We start from the raw sequence: 13,545 nt of genomic DNA, 5'->3' as shown, positions 1-13,545 counted from the left end.
AGGCTTGTCTGTGGGGGTGTCCATTCCGTTAGCCACGTTAGCTTCATTAAGAGAGTCAGCTCTCCGGCGAGGTTACAGTTCATCAGCTTTGATTGCTTAGCTCCCGAAGCATTACCTTCATGGATTTTTATGTGTTTACTCATCGTCTTGCTCTTAGTTTTTGTTTTTTTTTGTGAGTGAAGCTGAAATGTTGGCAGAAGGTCATGGCAGTGGCATGGCAACCGGTCACACCTGCGCCATGCCCGGAAGTCTCAAAACGACTTTCTATCAGTATAAGTGGAAGTTTGAGTATAATTTCAGGTCAGTCTTTTATACAAAACTTGTATTATTACTGTTGTCTGAGCTGTGACCAATAAAAGCAGGAGATGCAGTGAGGTTTTGTTGGTTGGTTCGCGTTTCTGTTATTGACCAATGACTGTTTCATTGTTTGATTTTCAGATTTTCTGCTGGTAAACACCAATATATGAATAAAATGAATTGAATTGAATTGAATTGAAAGAAACAGAGACAGTGATGTGTGCTTTGGGACGATTGGGACTTGTGCTGTACTATTTTAAATTACAATTGCATGCAAACATTTAAAAGTACACATCTAAAAATCGACTTGGAAAAAGTACAATTATCGACAGAATGTTACTTTGATAGGGACTGCATTGTCTAAATAATTCCTCTGCAGCACAAAAAAAACACATCGACGCTCCAGTAGTTTTCACATTCACTTTAAGGCAGCAGACCATAACGCATGCTGGACTATCGTAGTGGAGGGATCGTAGTTTGTCACCTCTGCTAATATAAAACCACTGAGTCCACATCCAAACACATTTCTTCTGTTTCTTTTCTGCTGCAGTTGAAGCCTCTAAAGCCTCTGCTCTGTGTGATGGGACTGAACTGTTACCTGCAGCAGGGAGAGGACTGAACATGGAACTCTCCACAAGTGTTATTGGGATCTTTGAGATTAGAATTAAGACCTCAATGGTACTTCCGGAGTTTACATGCACTTGCCTTACATCAGACTAGGCCAGTTCTCCAGTTTCCCTGCTGTGAGTGTAAATGTGGTGATTGACAGGGCCGTACCTCCTGCAGGTGACACAGTCTCTCCTCTGTGAGCCTCAGGGCTATGCTCTTCTCTGACAGCTGCTTCTGCACTCGCAGCAGCTCCATGTTCTCTCGGATCATCAGCCTAAAAACATCACAAGCCTTCAGCGTTCCCTGCCGAAACCTTCTTCTATATTACTAAGGCTTCTGTTATCAATATTCCATTAGCCATTGTACAAGCGATTTCCCTGGTGGATCATTAAAGCTGGTCTGAGGCTATTTCTCTTTCAGCCAATCACCTCTGAGGTCATCTGTATTAATGCACAATGTATAGTTAGTAGAACAATATGGTTGACCATTTGTCTGACCAGCCATTCCCAATACGTTTGCACAGACCACTTTACAAAACCTGAGGGTCTGTGATCCAACCCAGTCGCTCCAAATTCCAAAGGGAGTGATTGACAGGTGGATTAACCAATCAGACAAACGCATTGTCCGTTCGTGTCTAAACAAACATTTAGTCCCGCCGGAACTGGGACAGGCACATCGATGACCTGTGGACCCAGATGCTCCTCAACTGCCTGGAGAAACGATCTCTACTCCATATGAACGGTTCTTCATCTGCCTGAAGAACTGGTTCTCCTCCTGAGTGGTTCCAGCTCCACTGTCTCTCTCGCGTCTGTCTGAAGGAGTCGGATTTCTCCTTCACTGTGGAACTCCTCCAGGTTTCTTCTTTTTCCCAAAGAGATTTGGTAGTTTTGTTTAATCTGCTTTTTCACTGTCGCCCCTGGTGACAGCAAACATCAAATGCTGTAGTGATTTTGGGCGTTACAAAAAGAAATTAAGTTGAATTGTAATGGTATGTGTTTTTTGAGAATATATTTTCTTTTGTTTTTGTTTTGTTAATCACTGTAATGTGTGAGTGCGTATGGATGTGATGTGTGGAAGTTTATATGAATATCATCACTATTGTTGTTTTGGAGATTTTTTTAAATATCGAGTATAATTAGAAGCTTAATGTGGTATATTTCCGATTTTTCTTTGGTCCATTTATGTTTTGTACGGCACTTGAACAAGACATTTACAGGAAGATTTTAACACGTTCCTGATGCATTTAAAAAAAAGATATTACTGAGAAAAAATTAAAAAATACGCTCATACATTTTTCACCATATCGCTCATCCCTAACTCCAGGTGTGTTTTTGATGAAGGTTTTAACAGTTTATTGCACAAGCATGGGACCTAAGAAAATAATAATTCAGAACCACAAGTGTCAAAGTTAATGCATTCAATTCATTCCAAAAGCACAATTTTCTTGTAACTTTGCATCCAACACTGCCCATGTTTGACTAGAATAAGGGACAAGAGTCAGACCTGTGTGTGTGGGCCTGTGTCCTCCTCGTGTCCTGCAGCTCTTGCTCCCTGTCCCGCTCCCTGTCTCTCAGAGTGTCCCTGAGAGTCTGCGCCGTGAGTTCCAACTGGGCCATGCGGACCTGCTCAGCCCCACTACTGCCACTGAGACAGAGAGGGGACATAGGACAGGAGAAAGAAGAGAGGAGACAGAAGACAGGAGACAGAAGACAGGAGACAGAAGAGAGGAGACAGAAGAGAGGAGACAGAAGAGAGGAGACGGAAGAGAGGAGACAGAAGACAGGAGACAGAAGAGAGGAGACAGAAGAGAGGAGACGGAAGACAGGAGACAGTAGAGAGGAGACAGAAGAGAGGAGACAGAAGACAGTAGAGAGGAGACAGAAGAGAGGAGACAAAAGACAGGGTGTAACGGCAGAGAACAGGGGACAGAAAAAATATGACAAAGAGCGTAAGCTCTGGCTGATGTACGTGTAGTCTTACTAGCCACGTTTGAACTGGCCCTGGCCCCTCAGACTGGCCCTGGCCCCTCAGACTGGCCCTGGCCCCTCAGACTGGTTCTCTTTACAGTCCTTTAGAACACGTCTTTTACTGTTGGAGTCTCCATGCTCAGCCTGGCTCTGGGTCCAGACGCAGAGCTCTGCTACAAGAGCAACTAATGCCGCCCAAACATAAATAGTGCTTATACTTTCATATACCAATTATAAGACCAAGCAGTTCTCAACAAAAACATTTAGTTATTCCAAGTTTGTGTTTCTGAGATATGTGGCTAAGGCTAGAGTAAACACAAAACTACAGTTTGATTTTCCTCAGCTTTTTCTTCCTCATTTAGTTCCCTTCTCTGCAAAGCTTCTACACCACATTTTAACATCTTTATTTAATGAATTGGCTTTGGATAATGTGAAGATGCATTATGCACTGGAAATATATATATATATATATAGGAGAGTCCAGACCACTGTGGAAGCTAGACCTCTCAGGGTCCACGTCAGCTCACCTTAACAGACTGGCACGGTTAATCTAAGACAGTGGAGAGTAGAGACACTTTTGGACCATTTTGAACCAGTGGCCAAAGATGGCTGAGCACCTACAGCCTGTCTGAGTCCTCCTGAGCGGGGCCGTATCGAGCAGGTGCAGTGTGGGTGGCTCTCCATGCTCCTCCTTCTCCGTCAGAAATCTTCACTGCAGAAACAGGTCTGGAGTTAGAGAGTTGTCTCCATGAACACAAGTCTGTCCTCTGTGATGTGTGGAGGGGCTCACCTTTGTTGTAGCGCTGTGCGGGCCCTCCAAACTCCAGGAGGTGCCGCTTGGCCAGGCTCAGTCTCTCGTGCAGCAGCTGCTTCTGGCCCTCCAGCAAAGCCACGCGGGCCTCCAGCTCCTGAATGGTGTCCTCCAGGTCCCTGTCCCGAACCCCACTGGAGCTGGGACGGTTCTGCCGAGCCCGGGACAGCCTGGTGGACATCCTGGGACAAGACTATTATCATCACAAGTGACAATGTGCAGCTGGAGTCAGCGAGGACATGTACATGTGACACTCACTACGTTTACACTCTCGCCAGGAAAGCAGGACAACTGGCCTAGTCCAGCACCACGATGCTGCTGTGTGATATTATGTTTGTTTTGTGCAAGGGTGAAGTGGGTCCTGCGACATTAAAAGCTTGTGCCCGCAACATGCGCTTGCTCTTATTCGGTCTTCAGTCGAACACTAATGCACTATTTTTCCATATTTTCTTTATTCTGCAAACTATTGTACAACATTGCTCATCTATCTTACTAATCAGCAGAGATGACAAACTACAGTCCCTCCACTGCGGACTAGCACGTGATGCTTTGTTTTGTCTTAAAATCAATGTAAAACTACAGGAGCATTAGTGTGTTGACTGGTGCTGCGGAAAAGGCAGTTCCTCATGTCTGAAAATCAAATGCTCAAGGTAAATAACGCGTCAGTTGTTCATGTTTGCCAGAAGTGTGATATATGAACTAGAAGCTGTGCAACGGCAAGAAGAGTTCTATACTACTACTATTCCGCCACTTCATTTTTGACGACAAATTCCAAGAAAACTTCTGGACTGAGGAATACCAAAAGCAACAACAAGAATAACACAAAACACATCTACAAAAAGAATCTTGAATGACAAAAAACACAGTCACTAATTGTTCCTCAATGATAGACGTTTGTATTAGCAATTATGGATACAAATTTATAGTACTAAAGCTAAATTACCAGACACCCCTGAACAACTCTCAATTACCAATCACACCTAATTGGTTCTTCAGATTCAGATTTGAATTTGGTTGTTTTTGTGCACTCTGAGTTCTCTGCGTATGTAGACGTAGTGAGTGTGGTCCCAGATACGCTCTTACTGGCGAATCCTCTGCTCCTGAGATCGACCGTGCTGTTTGAGCACATTGTTCTCTTCCTGCAGCCGCAGACACAGCTCCTCCAGCTGGTCCCGAGGAGCCCGGAACACCCGTTGAGGGTCCACTGCAAATATCAAGAGAACATTACAACATTATTGATACTTTACATATGAGGGGCAGCAAGTATATCTAAGGAGAATAGGTACACCGTTACAGTGTACACATTAGATGGTCTGAAACTCAATCAAAAATACAAAAAGGAGTTAAACAACATATTTTCAGCAGCGACTAAAGACATGCCCTCTTGCGCCAAACCTACAAATCAAATCTGGGTGTAACAATGGCCTCAAAACTTTAACAGCCACATCAAAGCAACAACATCAGCAGCTATTTACCATCTAAAAACATTGCCAAAATAAAAAATACAGTGTCTAAACTAGAGTCAGGACTAAACATGGACCAGCCTCCTGCTGGTGCCAGAGTCAGGACTAAACATGGAGCGGCCTCCTGCTGATGCCAGAGTCAGGACTAAACATGGACCGGCCTCCTGCTGGTGCCAGAGTCAGGACTAAACATGGACCGGCCTCCTGCTGGTGCCAGAGTCAGGACTAAACATGGAGCGGCCTCCTGCTGGTGCCAGAGTCAGGACTAAACATGGAGCAGCCTCCTGCTGGTGCCAGAGTCAGGACTAAACATGGAGCAGCCTCCTGCTGGTGCCAGAGTCAGGACTAAACCTGGAGCAGCCTCCTGCTGGTGCCAGAGTCAGGACTAAACATGGACAGGAGTTTATGCTAAAAAATATGTATGTGTTTTTTATGTGTTTGTATGTTTGATATACTATATAACTTAGATTAAACTCATGATTCAACTCTTCAACTAATTAACTTAATTAACTAATTAACTTATATCTTATATCTTTTTGTTTTTGCTTCTGGCCCTTAAGAATCCTTGTAATCTAAATAAAACTATGAAGACAAATTTTGGTCAACTAAGACATTTTCGACCAGCCCTATTTAAAATGTTGTTTTAAAATATATAGCATACATTAATTTGTAGAGTCTGTATTGTCTTCTCTGGCCCAATAATTAATTAATTAATTAATTAATTAATTTTGGGATTAATAAGGTGATATCATGTCTCAATGTTATTTGAAAAGGAATTGTTTAACAGCACAAATCAGCGTTCCTGTTGTAGTTTCAGCTAAGTTAGTTTTTAGGGTCGGATTGTGTTGCAGCTTAGTTTTAAGTTGAACAAAGCTTCAGACAGAGCAGTGCCTTCAGTTTGCTGCACACCCACAGCTAATGTCTGACATCACGTGAAAGGACAAATACAGTGTAGACAACTCAGCCAGGTGTGGACATACTCTTTGTCCTGGTGTGACGGGGCCTTCTTGTAGCTTTAGGGTCTCTGGCAGATTCTGTGGACACATAAATAACATGATTTCAGATGGTTTCATGGTTTCTAAATGGATCTAATATTTCCAAATAACTTGTACAAGAAATGGACATATTATGTTGCGTTCCGGGCAACTGGGAAGTTGGTTAATTCTGATTTGAACGCCATGAGTTCCAACCTCAGAGCATTCCAAATGAATTCAGTCGCATGTAAACAATTAGGTTAAGGCTGAAGGCTAAAGGTCAAACAAATTCATATTAAATGAGAGAATAAATAAAAAAACATTTACATTGTACACGCTGGTTTTAAGACTGTAAACACTGTTCGTGGTTATTATCATTGCTGTATACTGTATAAATATGTCACCATATTTTACAGTGTGAAGCGGGAGTACCTCCACCAGCTTCCTGTTTCCTGGAAGGAACCATTAGCTGTTCTTCAGAAATCTTCTCAGGTGCACTGACCTGGGAGCGCTGGCATCAGTCCACTTCTCAGACCCATGTCTCTCACTGGGACGTCCCCCGCTGTCTCGTCCACCACCGGAGACATGGTGTGTCCCCCACAGCCAATGACAGAGCAGCAGGGACCAAAGAGCTGTGCATTCACTTGAACAGAAACCACATAACAACTCATATTTAGTATTTGCACACGGACGTCATGTGCTCAGGATCTATTGGAAACCTGGCGTGACACTGCCATGTTTGTCACGGATCAGCAAAACAAAATCAGTCAAATATAATGAAACCTTAAATAGCCACTAAATGCAAATTACCCGTGTGTATGCTGGCAATTCCTGGGGTGACATTGCTGGTAATTTCAGTTATATTTTCACCTCAAAATGTATGTTTTTACCATTACTGTTAACCCTTGCATTGTCACACTTAAAAAAAAAAAAAATTTAAGAACAAAAGCAAAAATCCTACTACAGTTCTCTGTGCTTTTAAATGTAGATTCTGTTTTAATGTTTGTTGTAGTGATTTATGTGCTGCTACATTTTCACTTTGCCCTTGCTGATCCTTGAAAAAGAGGTCTCATTCTCACTGGGTCCTCACAATAAAGCTCAATAAATATACTGGTATAAATAATTGGCTGTTGTTTGAATAGCTATGTTTGATACATGGCAATCAAGGAATTAGACTTTACTTATTTTATAAAGTGCTTTTCAAGCAAAACATTTTTACACAATGAGTAATAAGAGTCAATATCCAACCTCCGGCTCAATTTTCTAAAGTTCACTTAGTAAGGTAGGATTTGTGGTGGTTTAAAATGTCCTTGTCGTATTGTTCACGGACCTCTTTTATAAACAATTGCGTCAGATTGTACTTGAAAGAGTGTGTACCGGAAAACTAATTTAATGACCGCAAAAAAAAAGGGGGATTTATAAAAACCTTCAAAACTAGCCACCTTTGAAATAGCATACAGTATTTGTGTAAATCCACATAGGCATGTTGCATGATGACTGTGCATTTTACTAACTATGTCTAACTTCAGTTCAGTTAGACATTTAGCTCACAACCAACTTTATACTAGTTTGAGAGCAGACGTTTTACTTGCCCAACCCCCTTGGGCCTTGATGTCAATGACCTAATCTGTTACACACAGTCTGTTGTTTTTCTAACGAGGTTCTGATATTGTCGTCGAGTGGTTGAGTGATTGTCACCACCTCAAAGCTTTACAAACATGCATAAAATGAGGACTGAAATGTTAAGTGGTGGAGCTTTAAATATGAATGGGTGTTGGTGCTCAACTGGAGCAATGTCTCTGTCAGTCATTCCCAGGACAGCTCTTTGAAAATTAGTGTAGTAAAGCCAGAAACCTACATGCTATTCACATTATATCCATTTATTCTTCTAATACTATATTTCTCTGAACTACACATTCCTATTCCAAATTCGGCATGCAACCAGAGACAGGTGCATATTAGCATTACGCATATTCTAGTATTTTCAAACAATAAAGAAATAGGAGTAGCACATATTCTAAAGGTAAAACAAGTGAACAATTTTGCTTTTGTCACTAACTTAAATGGCCGTGACTGGAGAGCCGCGGCGCAGTCAATCAGCCGCGCAGTTTCAGGGACTGCGGCATTTCCCTTATAGCCTCATGGCTAACCCTAACCTTAACCTTAACCCTAACCTTAACCTTAACCCTAACCCGGCGCGGTCTAAAACGACGCTAAACTGCGGTCAAATAGCGGCGCAGTTTCAGGAGCCGCGGCGCGCGGCCGGCACAAAATTAACATGGCAGTTTCGGCCGCGCGCCGCGGCTCTGCAGACACTCCCAACTTAAATAGTACCACAAATTACTTACAAGTACAAGTAAAAAGTATGGTGTGGTACAATTACTTAGAACCTAATGACTAGAACCCACCTTTGACTGTTCCAATCTGCAGTTTTGGTTCTTCTTGGTGAAGTTTACAACAATTTGATGATGATTCATTAAAACCAAATGTTGTTGTGAATGTCCATATGTGTAGCACATGCCACAGTAGTAGAATGTGCAGTGCACGTCCCTCTATCGCCTCAACATAAGGGGATTATTAAGATTAACAGGAGCAGGGTAATCTGCAGAGGGCTGGCCCATCAGGCCCGGATCAGGGGGGAGAGAGAGGGAGAGAGGGAGAGAGAGAGAGGGAGATGGAGAGAGGGGGTGGGGGGAGGGGGGCTGTGTATGGCCATTGTGCACAGGCAGCCTGTGGTGTCCCATGTGGTGAGGAGGTGGTCTGCTGAGAGCGAGGAGGCTCTTAGGGACTGTTTCAGCACCACTGTCTGGACTGAGCTTTATGACCCACATGGGGAGGACATCAACACCATCACAGAGTGCATCACGGACTACATCAACTTCTGTTTTGAGAACATTGTTCCCTCCCGGACGGTGCGGTGTTTTCCAAACAACAAGCCATGGATTAACCGTGAACTGAAGGCTCTGCTGAAGGAGAAGAAGAGAGCCTTCAGGTCAGGGAACAAGGAGGCGCTGAGGACTGTGCAGAAGGAGCTGAGGAGGGAGATCAGGCAGGCTGAGGCCGGCTACAGGAGGAGGATGGAGGAGCAGCTGCAGCAGAAGAACATTCAGGGAGTGTGGAGGAGCCTGTCCAGGCAGAGGGGGGCCTACAGTGGGTGAATGAACTGAATTCTCACTTCCTGAGATTCGATCAACCACCCACCCCTCCCCCTGCACAGCTGCATGCTCTCTCTTCCACAGCTGGACAATGGCCCACACCCGTTCCTCTTCACACCTCTCCTCCGGCCCATCAGCCCAACACTCCACCCGGACTCACCCATCCCCCCAGCACACAGTCCCCCTGCCAACCACTGACTGTCACAGCAGCACAGGTGAAGAGAGACCTGAAGAGGATTAACGTGAGGAAGGCAGCAGGACCTGACGACCTCCTGTCTGGTACCTGTGCCCAAGACACCGCGCCCCAAAGACCTCAACAGCTTCAGGCCAGTGGCTCTCACGTCCCACCTGATGAAGACACTGGAGCGACTAGTCCTGGACCACCTCCGCTCCACCGTGAGCTCAGCCATGGACCCGCTGCAGTTTGCATATCGGTCTGGCATCGGAGTGGAGGACGCCGTCATCTCCCTGCTGCACCGCTCTCTCTCTCACCTGGAAAAGCCTGGCAGCTCTGTGAGGATTCTGTTCTTCGATCTTTCCAGCGCCTTCAACACCATCAGCCGCTGCTCCTGAGGGACAAGCTGGAGACGGCTGGTGTGGAGTATGACCTGGCAGAGTGGATCCTGGACAACCTCACAGACCGACCCCAGTTTGTGAGAGCCCGGGATTGTGTGTCTGACACCCGGACCTGCAGTGTGGGGGCGCCCCAGGGCACTGTCCTCGCGCCCTTTCTCTTCACCCTTTACACTGCAGACTTCAGACATGACACGGACAGCTGTGTCCTGCAGAAGTTCTCTGACGACTCTGCAATCATCCAACTCATCACGGACGACGATGATGCGGAGTACAGAGGACTGGAGCAGGACTTTGTGGACTGGTGTCAGTGGAACCACCTCCTCATCAACGCGGGGAAGACCAAGGAGATGGTGGTGGACTTCCGCAGAGGCAACTCTGCTGCTCCCTCACCAGTGAACATCCAGGGACGGGACATTGAGAGAGTGGACTCATACAAGTACCTGGGTTTTCATCTGAACTACAAACTGGACTGGACTCATAACACAGACGCACTGTACAGGAAGAGCCAGAGTCGGTTCTACCTCCTGAGGAGACTCAGGTCTTTTGGAGTGACAGGGCCACTGTGGTGGCATCAGCCCTCCTGTACGGTGTGGTCTGCTGGAGCAGCAGCATCACAGAGAGGGGAGGGAGAGGAAGAGGCTGGACAAGGTCATCAAGAAGTCCAGCTCTGTCCTGGGCTGTGATCTGGACTCGGTGCAGGAGGTGGGGGACAGAAGGGTCCTGGCTAAACTCACCTCTTTGCTGGACCATGAGTGTCGCCCCCTGCAGGACACTCTGTCCGCTCTGGAGAGCAGCTTCAGTGAGAGACTGATCCACCCTCGCTGTGTGAAGGAGACGTTTCACAGGTCTTTCCTTCTGCTGCTGTCAGACTTTATAACAAACACTGTTAGTCCTGAACACGTGTATACTCTCATACCCATGTGCAATACTGACATAGTCATGTACAATACTGACTTAATCATGTGAAATACTGTCATATTCATGCACAATACTCTGACATAATGTCAATATTGTGCAATATTCTCCGTCCATTTAACTGCTGTAAATAAGAGTGTTACTTTTGTTACTATTATTATTTTTTTACATTTTTATTAAGAATATAAGAGGTTTTATAAGAGCTTTTCTATTAACAGTGTTTAAAAAAAAGTTTTCTATAAGTTGTCTGTTCTTTTACTTCTGTACCTACATTGTGTTGCAACATTGAAATTTCCCCATTGTGTGGACAAATAAAGGCTTATCTTATCTAATCTTCAGGACCAGAAGATGATAAGATAAAATGTTAAAGATGTAGCATTTAACCCGCAGCTAGCATTTTTGGAAGAGCTATACAAATTTGGTTGGCTGGACATGGGGCATGAAGAAGATTCTCCATGTCTTTGTATTTGGTACAATACAACTCCAAAAGTCTGTGTTTGCTCTTGTAGTTGTTGAACAGTGGAGGCAGCTGAAGATCTTTGCCTGAACCAGGTCCTGAAAAATGTGTATAATTTTACACAGGCTGGATTTGGGCTGGGTTCTGCTGGGTTTGGGCTGGGTTCTGCTGGGTTCGGGCTGGGTTCGGACAGGTCAGGCTGCGGTCGAGCTGGGCTCAGGTCAAGTGGGGTAAATTTAGCAGTCATGTCATTCTTGACTGAGAGCATGTGCTGTTCGCCGCACACATGTGTGCCGTTCATGTCCTGTTTGCTGTGCATGCCTTTGAACAATGTAGGGCTGTGAACAGGGGCCGACCTCTAAAGTGGCTCGTCGTGTACTTGTCGGGTCCGGGTTGAATTCTGTTGGGTTTCAGTCGTATCGGACCAGTCGAGCTTAACTTTTACAGCCCGATTACATCTCCATACCAACTAGTTTTGTATTAAAATGCACTGAAAAAGGATGGTACTTTGGCATCATTATCCTTTGCTCCACCCCAGCATAAACTAATCTAAAAAAGTAAATGCACAGCCTTTCCAAATAAAAAAAACAAACACTTGGATTCAATTAAGCAAATCTAGTAAGTCCTCTCCTCCTCCTGGAGAACTGCTGCAGGTGATGATCTTTCTGTGTTTAATCCCGACTGATGCAGTGAGCGGCTTCTTTCTGAAACAACCATGTGGAAAGACAAATCCTGTGGTCATGGAAAAGATGTCAGTTTGTTTGGGACGAGTCAAGTAGAGAAAACATCTGCAGAGAAGCAGAAACTAATGTACTACAGATCTACAGATCCAGTGAGAGTGTTTGGGACGAGCTGGAGAAGATCTGTGTGAGGAACAATGACACTGAAGATCTGTGTGAGGAACAATGACACACTGAAGATCTGTGTGAGGAACAATGACACACTGAAGATCTGTGTGAGGAACAATGACACACTGAAGATCTGTGTGAGGAATAATGACACACTGAAGATCTGTGTGAGGAACAATAACACACTGAAGATCTGTGTGAGGAACAATGACACACTGAAGATCTGTGTGAGGAACAATGACACACTGAAGATCTGTGTGAGGAACAATGACACACTGAAGATCTGTGTGAGGAATAATGACACACTGAAGATCTGTGTGAGGAACAATGACACACTGAAGATCTGTGTGAGGAACAATGACACACTGAAGATCTGTGTGAAGAACAATGACACACTGAAGATCTGTGTGAGGAACAATGACACACTGAAGATCTGTGTGAGGAATAATGACACACTGAAGATCTGTGTGAGGAACAATGACACACTGAAGATCTGTGTGAGGAACAATGACACACTGATGTTCTTTGTGAGGAACAATGACACACTGAAGATCTGTGTGAGGAATAATGACACACTGAAGATCTGTGTGAGGAACAATGACACACTGAAGATCTGTGTGAGGAACAATGACACACTGATGTTCTTTGTGAGGAACAATGACACACTGAAGATCTGTGTGAGGAACAATGACACACTGATGTTCTTTGTGAGGAACAATGACACACTGAAGATCTGTGTGAGGAACAATGACACACTGAAGATCTGTGTGAGGAACAATGACACACTGAAGATCTGTGTGAGGAACAATGACACACTGATGTTCTTTGTGAGGAACAATGACACACTGAAGATCTGTGTGAGGAACAATGACACACTGTAGATCTGTGCGAGGAATAATGACACACTGAAGATCTGTGTGAGGAACAATGACACACTGAAGATCTGTGTGAGGAATAATGACACACTGAAGATCTGTGTGAGGAACAATGACACACTGAAGATCTGTGTGAAGAACAATGACACACTGAAGATCTGTGTGAGGAACAATGACACACTGAAGATCTGTGTGAGGAATAATGACACACTGAAGATCTGTGTGAGGAACAATGACACACTGAAGATCTGTGTGAGGAACAATGACACACTGATGTTCTTTGTGAGGAACAATGACACACTGAAGATCTGTGTGAGGAACAATGACACACTGAAGATCTGTGTGAGGAACAATGACACACTGAAGATCTGTGTGAGGAACAATGACACACTGATGTTCTTTGTGAGGAACAATGACACACTGAAGATCTGTGTGAGGAACAATGACACACTGATGTTCTTTGTGAGGAACAATGACACACTGAAGATCTGTGTGAGGAACAATGACACACTGAAGATCTGTGTGAAGAACAATGACACACTGAAGATCTGTGTGAGGAACAATGACACACTGATGTTCTTTGTGAGGAACAATGACA

At 44.5% G+C, this 13,545-nt stretch overlaps 1 protein-coding gene across 1 annotated transcript in view; it reads right to left on the bottom strand.

Annotated features, from left to right (window-relative positions):
- The window catches only part of rpgrip1 (RPGR interacting protein 1), a 67,766-nt gene extending 61,005 nt beyond the window's left edge, over positions 1-6,761 (bottom strand). The window contains exons 1-7 of the mRNA XM_072459417.1: positions 6,624-6,761; positions 6,128-6,181; positions 4,768-4,888; positions 3,664-3,866; positions 3,495-3,585; positions 2,410-2,550; positions 1,075-1,180 (exon numbers count right to left, since the gene is read on the bottom strand). Coding sequence (XP_072315518.1) covers positions 1,075-1,180; positions 2,410-2,550; positions 3,495-3,585; positions 3,664-3,866; positions 4,768-4,888; positions 6,128-6,181; positions 6,624-6,708 — 801 coding nt within the window. The 5' untranslated portion in view covers positions 6,709-6,761. The remainder of the gene's footprint in view (positions 1-1,074; positions 1,181-2,409; positions 2,551-3,494; positions 3,586-3,663; positions 3,867-4,767; positions 4,889-6,127; positions 6,182-6,623) is intronic.
- Positions 6,762-13,545: the final 6,784 nt, after the last annotated feature.

The sequence above is a fragment of the Eucyclogobius newberryi genome, unplaced genomic scaffold, assembly GCF_026437365.1.
Source record: "Eucyclogobius newberryi isolate DKJ021-1_F unplaced genomic scaffold, fEucNew1.0.hap1 SCAF_22, whole genome shotgun sequence".
NCBI lineage: Eukaryota > Metazoa > Chordata > Actinopteri > Gobiiformes > Gobiidae > Eucyclogobius > Eucyclogobius newberryi.
This window is presented reverse-complemented; position numbering and strand designations above follow the sequence as displayed.